Raw genomic sequence first — 13,610 nt, 5'->3', positions numbered from 1 at the left:
TTTATTTTCAATTTACAAAAAAAGTAGTCTTCAGTGTTAATTACATTCCATTGATTACTTTGGCCAGGAAAATCACAAGGGGTGCCTGTCCTATTTAAAATGGCTTAAGTTCTTCATTGTTAGGAGTGTTGTGAGTGCAGAGTCATGTTTACACTTTGGTTATAACCAAAGCATTATCCCATGCACAAATATGCACTCCAGCTCTACCCCCTGACTTGTAACTGCTGGTAAGATTTTAATGATTGTCGAAGTTTGATAGGGTAGACAGCTTTTTTGATTATTCACACTTAGTAGCAAAAAGGCAAGTGAGATTTTTGTTTTGCTTCTAAACCTTGCCTACTTTGGTGTTATATTGTAACTGATGTCCATCAATGCTTCTCTGAAACTGCCCTTCCCAATAGCCTCTCAGCCTTTGACCACTCCACCAAATGTACCTAATGTACATTGAAACATGATGACTTGCAAGTAGATATGGCATTAGCTCAGCAACTGCTGCATAAATCAGCATTAAGATTCAAGTAATGCTTTTCATTGTAGGTCAGATTATCCAAAAAATCCTTAGTGCAGAAGGAGGCCATCGAGTCTGCACCAACTCTCCGGAAGGGCATCTTACCCAGATCCACCCCCCTTATCCCCACACATTTACCATGGCTAATCCACTTAACTGACACATCTTTGGACACTAAGGGGCAATTTAGCAAGGCCAATCCACTTAATGTACACTTTTTGGACTGTGGGAGGAAACTGGAGCACCTGGAGGAAACTGACACAGACACGGGGAGAATGTGCAAACTCCACACACACAGTCATCCAAGGCTGGAATTGAATCCAGGTCCTTGGTGCTGTGAGACAGCCGTACTAACCATTGTGCTACCCTGCCACCCATTTTGTCAACAAAGTAACGATACTCAGCATTTTCGTTTATTCCTGTCAGAGGGGCAGTAATTATGAAACTGCCTACTAATTATGATACTGGAATAGCAACTACGAGTTCAAAGCCTGCCATGGCAGATTGTGAAATGGAAAGCAAAAAGTCTGATAATTTATGGTAGTACAAAAATGCCCATGAAAACTACTGTTTTACAGTTAAAAACCCAACTTATTCTCTAATGTCCTGAGGGGAAGCAGACCTGCAATCCATCTGCAACCTGGCATGCATGTAATTTCAATCCCACGCTATATGGTTGACTTTTAATGGCCTCGGGGATACTAGGGGCAGGTAATTGCCCAAATCTGAAGAATCAAAAAATTCTGCTTGTTCCTACTATTATAATTGAATAAGGACAGAGTTATAAAGAACAAGTTGCCTACAGGAGCTCTTTCTTGATTAAAAGTGATTTTTCCTCTGGTCTGTCAGCAATGGTTCAGTTGGGAGCATTCTCACTTCTGAGTGAAAAGATTGTGGATTCAATTTCCACTCCTGAGCATAAAAATCTTGGTTGACACTCCAGTACAGTACTGGGGAGGTGCTGCACTGTCGTAGCTGTCATTTTTCAGGCAAGTGTTAAACCAAGGCACCATCTGCTCTTTTCGATAGGCATACAACATCCCAGGATATCATTTAGATGAAGAGCAGGAAATTAACACCAGTGTCTTGGTTTCCTTTTTAATAGCCTTGTTAACCCATGGTGCAACATTTAGTGTTTGGTATATTTGCACTCTGAGATTCCTTTCTTCTTTCACTCAGCCTTGATTTGCATCTGTCAAGTAATAAGAGACCTCCTTAGTCTTCCTATAAAAATGTAGTCCCTCATTTAGAACATAAGAACTAGGAGCAGGAGTAGGCCATCTGGCCCCTCAAGCCTGCTCCGCCATTCAATAAGATCATGGCTGATCGTTTTGTGGACTCAGCTCCACTCACCCGCCCGCTCACCATAACCCTTAATTCCTTTACTGTTCAAACATGTATCTATCCTTGCCTTAAAAACATTCAATGAGATAGCCTCAACTGCTTCACTGGGCAGGGAATTCCACAGATTCACAATCCTTTGTGTGAACTCAACTCAGTCCTAAATCTGCTTCCCCTTATTTTGAGGCTATGCCCCCTAGTTCTAGTTTCACCCGCCAGTGGAAACAACTTCCCTGCTTCTATCTTATCAATGAGTATAGCCCCAGTCTACTCAGTCTCTCCTCATAAGCCAATCCTCTCAACTCCGGAATCAACCTAGTGAATCTCCTCTGCACCCCCTCCAGTGCCAGTATGTCCTTTCTCAAGTAAGGAGACCAAAACTGTACACAGTTCTTCAGGTGTGGCCTCACCAGCACCTTATACAGCTGCAACATAATCTCGCTGTTTTTTAACTCCATCCCTCTAGCAATGAAGGACAAAATTCCATTTGCCTTCTTAATTACCTGCTGCACCTGCAAACCAACTCCTTGAGATTCCTGCACAAGGCCACCCACGTCCCTCTGCACAGCAGCATGTTGCAATTTTTTACCATTTAAATAATAGTCCACTTTGCTGTTGTTACTACCAAAATGGATGACCTCACATTTACCAACATTGTACTCCATCTGCCAGACCCTCGCCCACTCACTTAGATTATCTATATCCCTTTGCAGACTTTCAGCGTCCTCTGCACACTTTACTCTTCCACCCATCTTAGTGTCATCTGCGAATTTTGACACACTACACTTGGTCCCCAACTTCAAATCATCTATGTAAATCGTAAACAATTGCAGTCCCAACACTGATCCCTGAGGCACACCACTAGTCACTGATCGCCAACCAGAAAAACACCCATTTATCCCTACTCTTTGCTTTCTGTTAGTTAACCAATCCTCTATCCATGCTAATACATTACCCGTAACACTGTGCACCTTTATCTTATGTAGCAGTCTTTAGTGCGGCACCTCATCAAATGCCTTCTGGAAATCCAGATACACCACATCCACAGGTTCCCCATTGTCCACTGCACATGTAGTGTTCTCAAAGAATTCCACCAAATTAGTCAAACATGACCTTCCCTTTATGAACCCATGCTGCGTCTTACCAATGGGGCAATTTATATCCAGATGTCTCGCTATTTCTTCCTTGATGATAGATTCAAGCATTTTCCCTTCTACAGAAGTTAAGCCTACCGGCCTATAGTTACCTGCTTTTTGTCTACCTCCTTTTTTAAACAGCGGCGTCACATTTGCTGTTTTCCAATCTGCGGGAACCACCCCAGAGTCCAAGGAATTTTGGTAAATTACCACTAGTACATTTGCTATTTCCCCCACCATCTCTTTTAGTACCCTGGGATGCATTCCATCAGGACCAGGAGACTTGTCTACCTTTAGCCCCATTAACTTGCCCAACACTACCTCTTTCGTGATAATGATAGTTTCTAGGTTCTCACCTGCCATAGCCTTCCTGTCATCAATTTTTGGTATGTTATTTGTGTCTTCCACTGTGAAGACCGACACAAAATACCTGTTCAATGCCTCAGCCATTTTCTCATTTCCAGTTATTACATCCCCCTTTTCGTCCTCTAAAGAACCAATGTTTACTTTCACCACTCTTTTTCATTTTAGACATTTGTAGAAACTTTTGCTATCTATTTTTATAGTCTGAGCTAGTTTACTCTCATAATCCATCTTATCTTTCTTTATAGCTTTTTCGTGGCTTTCTGCTGACCTTTAAAGATTTCCCAATCCTCTTGGTTCCCACTAATCTTTGCCACTTTGTATGCATTTTCTTTCAATTTGATACCCTCCTTTATTTCCTCAGATATCCATGGCTGATTATCTCTTTTTCTACAGTCCTTCCTTATCACTGGTATTTATTTTTGCTGAGCACTGTGAAAGATCACTTGAAAGTCCTCCACTGTTCCTCAATTGTCCCACCATAAAGGTTTTGCTCCCAGTCTACCTTAGCCAACTCCTCCCTCATCCCTTTATCGTCTCCTTTGTTTAAGCACAAGACACTGGTATTGGATTTTACTTTCTCACGCTCCATCTGTATTTTAAATTCAACCATACCGTGATCGCTTCTTCCAAGGGGATCCTTGACTGCAAGATCAATTATTTGCCCATTCTCCAAGGATATTAATGTCCCCCTGTAATTTCTTGCCATTTCCTTAGAATTGACTATTCCCCTTTTACCCTCTTAAGTTAGATTCGTTTATTCAATTCACCTATTTTATTTTAAATGCACTTACCTCATTATTCATCTCAACATTTAATGTCATCTCTCCTGTTCTATAGTTAGAATTACCTGAGATATTATCCTATTTACCCCATAATGGTTCTACTCCCATCACTGCCTTCTTTATTTATTGATGTGCCTGTAAAATAATGTACTATTTTTTTATTCCTTGGTAATTTAATGCCATTGTTCCTCTTTGCCTTCCTATTTTTAACTATTTTGCCTATTCTCCAAATTACTGATTTGTTGTCTCTCTCTCTTATTTCGGACTCCTCTCTTTACAATATCTTAACCGTCAAGTCACCACTAAATTTAGCAAAACATTTAATAATTATAAATATACGGTTCAGGCAACTTCTCTTCTGAAAGACAGAATGGTTGTCCTTGTCTGAAGTATGACAGGTTGCAAAATATGACAATCTCTAATGCAATCTGTAATGCTATAATATTTTGCATATTTGTAAACAGGATGAAAAGAGTGTAGTTTTAGTATATAAAATTGCATCTGCCATTAGTACAGGATCAGAACTAAACTGCTCTCTTGAGATGGCTAATGAAGAATCATGGGTTAAGGTTTGTCTTTGTGCATAATTATTAGTCAATTGATGAGCAGTAAAGCAATTCATCCAGACAGCCTTGCAACGCATGACAAACACACACAAGGTCACATTACTGCCATAATTCGTAATTGATCTTGCAACTCCTGTGTACACTGAACACCTGTTCATAGACTTCTATATGACGCAGAATCATCAAAAAGAAACTAGGGGTGGAATTCTCTAATCTCATCCATGGAGGGACCCATTGCGAGTGAGAACAGGAAATTTGGCGTTCCAGCCAAAACTCCATTAACATTCAATGGCACCAAAAAATCTCAGCCATGAACGAGGTGGGAAGATTTCAGCCTACATCTTTAATTTGCATCCACAAAGTCTGATTATCACATTTCATGGTGCGAGTAATTACATCGTTGCAGTATATGACTTGCACAACATGTACAGTAGCGATACCAAAGAAAGAAGCTGCAACTCACTGTAAAGATCAAGACCCAAGTTAATTATATTGTATTGACAGAATAATAATTATATTGTAGTGTCAGGGGTGGCACAGTGGTTAGCACTGCTGCCTCACAGCGCCAGGGTCTCAGGTTCAATTCCCGGCTTGGATCACTGTCTATGTAGAGTTTGCATGTTCTCCCCATGTCTCTGTGGGTTTCCTCCGGGTGCTCTGGTTTCTCCCCACAGTCCAAAAGACGTGCTGGTGCATTGACCATGCTAAATTCTCCCTCGATGTACCCAAACAGGTGCCAGAGTGTAGTGAAGAGGGGATTTTCACAGTAACTTCATTACAGTGTTAACGTAAGTCTAGTTGTGACACTAATAAATAAACTTTTAAAACTTTAATGTTTTAAGGACACCACTTGAAAATTTTCATGATAAAGTCATTTCTCAGTTGAAGTGAGAAAACAAAAAACAAACACAGGGCTGAATTTTACCAGCTCCTTCGGCTGGGAGGTGGGAAGATTGCCAAAATGGCGCATGAAGGAGGTGGGTGACGTGCTTGTGATCTTCCCATCAGCGTGCCATTTTGCCAGTGGATGGAAAGGTGCCAGATGCCCTGCTTGACCAGAGCCCAATTGAGCCACAAGTAACCTGTGAAAAGCCTCTTCCCTTCTCTGCTGGCATTTTACCAACAGCTTGGGAGAGAAAGACCCTTTACTGTATGGGGAGATTGTCAGATAAACCCTGGTTGCCTCCTTGGAGACTCTCTTGAGGGGGGTTGTTGTGGGGGAGAATTGGGGGTCTCCTTTTTGGACAACCAGGGGCCCTCCGATGGCAATGGCTGCCTTGCTGCAACAGCACTGCCAGCCCTCAGCTGCTTCCCCGATCACTGGGGCTTGCCTGACTGGTCCTGATGCCCTCCAACTCTCACTGACTTTGAAGGTGCCTGGCTGTCGATGTGCCCTCATTCTCCAGGTGCTGAGCTGCAGTTCTTCTATTGACTCTTATAGGGACATTATCTGTGGCAGCAGCCACTTAATTGCTACTGCTGGCAAAATGCTCCCCAGGTTCCACTGCCGCCAACCCCACTTGGCAGCACCTCTGCCGCCTTTATGAAATTCAATCCACAGAACTTACTTTTATTGCCTTGGATCAGCTGGCACTAAAAATTATTCCCTTTTTGTCATTTGTTTTGTAAGCAAATGAGGCTCTCTTGGGTCCAAGAAGGGAAATCAAGAATGCAAACCTTTAAATCAATGAAGGAATTTCATCAATTTTCTGTGGTTCATGTCATGATATATAATAACTGTTCAGCCCCCACTCTTCGTGAGCGTTAATTCTGATTAGAGTAATTAGTTTTCATTACACTGTGCAATATATAATTCTAATTCATAGTTGTAGAACAAGTGCATTTGATAATGAATCCAACATTAAGTCAATTATAAATTTGACACACCATTCATCATATTCTGTTGAAGTTAAAATGGAATACTCCCATATTCAATCATTAAGGAAAGACAAAAATGCTCAGGGTGAGCAGCAAATTGGTAACAACTTGTACATATGAGGACTTTGTCAGGAACAGTGTCCTAATGTGATCCAAATCCTTCACTGTTACTGCGAATCCTGGAACTCCCTTTCTAACAGCACTGTGGGTGTTCCAACATCACATGGACTGTGGCAGTTCAAGAAGGCAGCTCACCAACACTTCAAGGGTAATTAGGGATGACAATAAGGGCTAGTGACACCCACAGCCCATGAAGGAATGAAAAAAGATAGATTTCCTCTGCTCACTTCTTGCAAGTGCTGAGGTTTGATTCAGTATTTGAATTCCAGCATACTTTCTTAATCTTAATTTGTATATTGATATTGCAGATTAACAATATATAATTGCAAATGATCATCTTAATGATTATTTGGGAAAATAAATTTGGTTCTCTGATCAGCATTATAGGACTTCAATGCCAGTTCATATAACAGTTGATTAGCAACATAAGGACTGAATTTCCATTGACATTATCGAACTCGTAATTTTAATAAAGGAGCTGCAGAAAAAATGCCATGAATCCCTGAAGAAATTATGCCGCTAAAGATTATTCTAAGCATTTTGATGTTTGAAATTCACCTCAATTTTAATATAGAGCCGGTTACGGGCACTGGAACACATCGCTGAAGAAGATAAGAAAAAAACTGTTCAGATTGAACTACTTAAGCAGGAGAAATCGAGACTGATTTCACAGCTAACTGCACAGGAGTCTGTGATTGATGGCATTCGAGCTGAAAAGAGGATATGGGGACAGGAGTTAGCCCAACAAGGTAAGACTGTCTTATTTAACTGCATTGCTGAAAAAAAAACATTTAAATGCCTACTTTCACATCCTTAATTTCAAATTCAGCCAAGTGAGCAGTGATGAAAGTCATAGCATCAAATGCTTTTCCAATAATTTAAATAATCCATGAGGTCATGTAAAATGGAACAAAATAGGTTAAAAACAACTGAGAATTATTTTAATAGCTGTAAAGTAACACAAATGTTGTGACAATTGAATTTTTAAATGATCAGAAATTAACAATATTAGGTTAAGTCTGGTTTGAGAGAAACCTCAGGAAACAAGTTTGGGGCAAAATCAATGATCATTGAAACAAGTGCAGGATAGATAAGGAAAGCCGACATGGATTCATTCAAGGAAAATCATGCTTAATGATCTTGCTGCGGTTCCTTAAGGAGATAACAGAGAAGATTGATAAGGGCATATATGTGATATATTTCAAATCCCACTTTCCATCGTTTTTCCCTTACCACTGCCTCACCTCCCCACACCCCACCTGGGCCATCTGTTACCTGTTTCAAGTTGCCCTTTGACACACTGCTTAAATTTATTCTGCCATCAACATATCCTGATCTTTTAATCTGCCACCATCAACACCCTTCTTAACCATGATCACCACGCTTCGGTTTTTTTTTGTCCATGACATCTTTGTCAATCTCTCCCTCGCCTCCAGCTATCGCTGGCCCTCTATCCAGCCCCCGCAACAACCAGTAAAAGAGAACTACAAGTTGGTTCCTGGATGAATTTTAATTTGAGCAGATTGGAGAGTCCTCCTCTCCGTTTTAGGATCTTCCACTTTCAAGGTCTTAGTGTTTATTACCTTGCTGCTTGAGTGATTGGGTGATACTTTGATGGTTTTCAGTGGAACTCTTGTTCTGCAAGCAGTTTCTTGCCGGTTTTTAAAAACAGACAGCAAAATGGCTCCCCCATCATGTGATTTCAACAAGTTCAAAATCTTTTTTCAAACAAAGGGTAGCGTGTATATTGATTTCAATCTTCCTGTGTTCTCATTTGACCCCTGGAGATTCTCCCAGCTTTTGTTTGGTTGCAGGAAACCAGCATAATAATAGAGTGGCAGGTTGATAGGATCCATGCACACCCATCGAACACACATTAGCTGGAATTTTACCATCCCGCCCGCTACGGGAATCGGAACGGGTTTTCACAATTTCAGGACGATTGAGGCCGTAAACTCCAGCTCATTGAGTTTCAATGTTTCTTTTTGCACAGGTCAAGTTGGTCAGAATTCTAAAGTTCTTTTACCTCTCAATCCCTCTTGCTGTTCTTTTTCTTGGAGTATGTTACCATTTAATATCTGCTCTGAATTCATATTTCTTTCAACTATTGTCATCTACTCTTGTGAACGTAAAAGTCATCAGTGTTAAGCTGCATCTGCCATCTCTGCCGACTGATTTAGCCTGCCCAGGTTTCTTTGAACTTACTTCAAACCATCTAAGATATATTCTGCAGTAATCCAAGTTCAATAATCTATTTAACAATGTTTGAAATGCCATTGTGGAGCTGGAAAATCACCAATGCCTACTATGTTGTTTATCTTAAATTCTCATCTATTGAATTTTACCACGTGGTATAAGTAGAAATTGCTGTTGGCATCTTAATGTATTTGTATCAATTTTGCTGATTGAATGGCATCATTAACATATTTGTTTTAAATTTGATTGCATTCTAATTAAAGTGGCAGGAAGGAATTTAATAAGCATTGTGATTTTTAACCTATAATTCTTGAAAGGACAGGAACTATCAATGAATATGAAAGCAAAAAGAGAGCAAATATGACTGTACCTAAATAATGACCATAAGATTATTTATATTTTTATCAATGCAGAGCCAGAACTACCTCTCAGCATGTAAATAAGATCTATGTTATTTCACTGAGCCTGATTATTTAAAATGTCTGAACAGGATTTTTCAGATGGTGGGTTTTGCTGCTCCATCATCCAAGAAGTCACTGGGGAACACGTCACCACCAATCATGACTGCCCCATGTTCACCTAACACTCTGGGGAATGTTAAATGGTTGGAGACAGGACTTCTACCTCTCTCGGGTAAAGGTTTTGCCTCAGACAGCTGCTGGACAATCTGCTTAGCTGGTAGCTCTGTAGTCCCAGCCACACCAGTGGCAGTAATGACCAGGACTGGGACTACTTGCACTCACCAAAGTCCAGAACCGGTAAAATGCAGGTGGTCTCACAGCGGGTTGGTGAGGTGAGGCTAAGCCTAAGGGGATTGAGGGTTTTGATGGAGAGACTAGGGGGAAGGGACCCCTCACCAATAATTGGCCTCAATTATGGCAAGGATGGACGGCCTGCCCTACTCTTCACCCGGCTTTGTAAAATTGCAGACAGGTTGGGGGCGGGCAGGAGGTTGGCAGCAGGCCGCCAGTGGAATTTTACGGTCCATCCCCTCACTTGTAAACCCTGATCTTTCAACGGAATTCACTGCATTTATAGGAAGCTTTAGATTATCCCAAAGTTAATAAGATTATATATAAAACATTAATGCCACCTTGTGGTTCTGTAAACAATATTGGTTCTTTCAATGACAGCTTTAGGGAAAGGGAAATGCTTTCAACGTAAAATATTTCCTCTTTATATCCCCTTCTTTCTTTGTGAGTTTTTTTTTGCACCTTCCTGGTTTGTGAACCTGTATTCTTAATGTCGGTGCTCTTTCACAGACCAAACCTACTTCCATTCAGAGCATAAATACCACTGCCATTTTGTTCCACCTTTCACTTGATAACATTGAATCCCATCTGCTTGTTTTTAGTCTATTTCCCCACCTTATTGATATTCCTTACAACTTCCTTTTTCTTAATGTTTAATTTAAACTCATATTTGGTATCACTGATGATTTTGATTTTACTTCCTCTATTGATGTATACGATAAACAGACTGAAATTATTATCACTAAGCTATTCTGTACTCCAGAAATTAACCCTGAGAGATACCAGTATGTACTTCCAACCATACTGTACATCTGCATTTAACCCCTGTGCCAAATTCCCAACCATTTTGCTATCCATCCCACCTAATTATTCATCCCTTAATAATTTCTACAGTTCCTTATGTGGTTTGTCATTGAAGGCTTTCCTAAATTCCATGTTCTGAATTTACCCCATCTATCATGTTTGTCAGCTCCTCAAAGAATTCTGAGATTGTCAAGCATGATCGTCATTTTTGAAATCCGTTTTGATCACTTGTAACAATTTTCTCTTCATCTAACTACATGGTAATTCTGTCCTTAATTAAGCACTGGCTTTTAATTATCCAGATTAGCTGTGCCTTTTTGAAAATGGGTGTTACGTTAACCACTCTCCAGCCTTCTTGCACATGTCTGCGCTGAATAAAGCCCTGAAATGGTATCAGCGATTTCCTGCCTCAGGATCCCAGTTTGTATCCCATCAGGATCAGCTTAACTAAACTATATTTTCCTCAATCATTGCAGTGGGGCAGCACAGTGGTTCGCACTGCTGCCTCATAGCACCAGGGACCCGGGTTCAACTCCCGGCTTGGGTCACAGTCTGTGCAGGATTTGCACGCTCTCCCCGTGTCTGCATGGGTTTCCTCTGGGTGCTCTGGTTTCCTCCCACAGTCCAAACCACCCTCTGCAGCGGGAAACATTCTACATTCCCACCACCACCACCACGGGGCTTTAGTCCTCATACAGGAGAATTCTGCCCTCGTTCTACAATTGAGTGCATCAATTTGTCCTTTAACCACCCCAAACTCAGTCCACGTAATACAGCAAGGTGGACAGGGCCTGAAATCAGTAGTCCATCTGCCATTTTGAAAAAAATTATTCACTGATCAGTTGACGAGCCAATTGTTCCAAATATTACACTGCCCATGCCATAATGTGGTTGGTGTGGACAGGTGGGCGAGAGTGGGGAGTCGGCTTAGGATGGAAGGAGAAATGCATCTTTTGGTAGATGCCATATGCACATTGTCACTGCCAGGCATGTCCCTCCCCCACCCTCCCGGGGCCAGGGGAGAGTGTGGTGGGGGGGGGGGGGGGGCGGGGGTGGTGCATACAGATCTTTGTGCCCCTCAGTAGTTCCCGTCGAAAGCTTTGAGTTTTGCAGAAGCTGTTGTAAACCTCACAGAAGTCACGCCACGTTTGTAAGATATGAGTATTCAGTGTGGGGGGGACATATTGCAGAGAAGCCATATGATGGGATCCGCTTCTGGATGGGATATCACGGACAAGGGGGGCAGAACACATTTCACACATCCATGGTTCATGGTGACAGCAGCACATTTAGAAGTCAGCTGCCATCAAACAGAAGCCAAATTTCTGAAACACTACTCATGGGCTTTAGACATAAGAGAAAAGGGTTTAAAACTACCAAATTCTTTAGAGAGGTTCAGGGATTGTTAACAGTAGACACGAATGTGCATAAAGTTACTTGAATCTTTAAATGTTAGGGGAAGAAATCAGCCTGCTGTAACTCGGTTGTAAAATTGGTACTTCCAATTTCAATAGATGTTTGTTGACATAAGCCTGAGTGTTATCATTATAGGATTAGTACTGCTTGACGACTTCCAGTTTCCACCATCATAGTGAAGTCTGTAATAGATACAGGGCACTTAGAACTTTATTTCATCTGAACATGGCCCCTGAGGTCTGCCCATGGTGGATACTGGGTGAGTTGACCTGGAGGTTGTAAGGATAAAAAGTGATGGTTGGTGTGAGTTGGCACTCTGTTGGCACAGTGGATACAAAGAGCTCTGGGGATGATTGGGAATCATGAATTGGCACTAACTAGCATGTAGACAATGAAAGACCTGGGGAGGGCAGAAGGACATAGGTTGGCATGGATGCGAGGAAGGGCCACAGTGGGGGTTAGGTCGAGGGTTAGAGGGACATTGGTTAGCATGAAGGGTATGAGGGACCAGTAGGTGGGCAGCATGAATGGGGCATGGGGAATGTGTGGGGGTGAGTTGGTGTGAGGGTGACGGCATGAGGAACTTAATATTTTCAGGGGCGGCAGGTTCGACTTCTGTTAGCCTGTGCCAATCTGAACATTCGGAAAAGCCTCACCTGAGACAGGTTTGAGGAGTCAGGAATTTTTTCAACTCTGCACACCCGACTCGGGAGCGAAAATTCAGCCCTTCTACTTTACTTCACAAATTAATATATAATTGATATATCTGAAGCTTTTTAAAAATTATATCCAGTGTGGCAGACCCAGTTTTTCAATCAAATGATGACGTGAAGCTATTTAAATTCGAGGCGAAAACAGAATTAAAAATGAGAAGAGATAGAAAAGTGTCAATGAGAACTGAGAGCCTAGTTTATATAAATAATGAAAACTGGTGAGAGTATTAAAGGGTTCAGGAAATAGTCTGACTTGTTTACCTGCTAATAAATAATGCAATAGATGTCCACACTAACTGTGGTTGTATGTTATATTCATATTTATTGTAGAGATGGTGCACATCTTACTCATTAAATAGGCTTCACTCTGTAAATGCAAATTAAATATATAAAAAGTGCTAGTAAATGTATTTTTGATCAGTATCTGTCAATGTACTCCTTTTATTTTACAGGCAGTTCTTTGGCACAAGACAGGGGAAGGCTGCAGGCCAGGATTGAAATGTTAACTTCTGAGGTTGAATCTCTAAAAAAACAAAATGAACAAGACATGAATACTTTGAAGATAAAAACAAAGATAGTGGATGATCAAACAGAAACTATTAGAAAACTTAAGGAAGTAAGTTTCTCATTCTGAAATCCTTGTAAAGCAGTCAGCACAAAATTCAATTCCAGAGTTTTTGGTTCCATGGTTGCCATTTTGCCTGAAGTGTGCATACACACTTCTGCTTCAAGCCATGCAGAAGGGTGTTAACATGTAGGGAATTACATGGTTGCACACCTGTGCAGCTACCCAAAAGCTCATGCAAAAAAAATTAAAGAGCCCATGTATGTAAACAATTCATGATGTGGAGATGCCGGCGTTGGACTGGGATAAACACAGTAACAAGTTTAACAACACCAGGTTAAAGTCCAACAAGTTTATTTGGTAGCAAAAGCCACACAAGCTTTCGGAGCTCCAAGCCCCTTCCTCAGGTGAGTGGGAATTCTGTTCACAAACAGGACATATAAAGACACAAACTCAATTTACATGAA

General features: G+C 41.2%; 1 protein-coding gene across 1 annotated transcript in view; it reads left to right on the top strand.

Moving 5' to 3' along the window:
* The window catches only part of lrrcc1 (leucine rich repeat and coiled-coil centrosomal protein 1), a 160,825-nt gene that overhangs the window by 124,229 nt on the left and 22,986 nt on the right, over window positions 1–13,610 (top strand). Inside the window, exons 15-16 of the mRNA XM_078217047.1 lie at window positions 7,272–7,446; window positions 13,031–13,194. Of these exons, the coding sequence (XP_078073173.1) occupies window positions 7,272–7,446; window positions 13,031–13,194 (339 nt within the window). The remainder of the gene's footprint in view (window positions 1–7,271; window positions 7,447–13,030; window positions 13,195–13,610) is intronic.

Source organism: Mustelus asterias, chromosome 7, assembly GCF_964213995.1.
Source record: "Mustelus asterias chromosome 7, sMusAst1.hap1.1, whole genome shotgun sequence".
Taxonomy (NCBI): Eukaryota; Metazoa; Chordata; class Chondrichthyes; order Carcharhiniformes; family Triakidae; genus Mustelus; species Mustelus asterias.
Note: the sequence above shows the minus strand (reverse complement) of the source record. Positions and strands in the feature narration are given on the sequence as shown.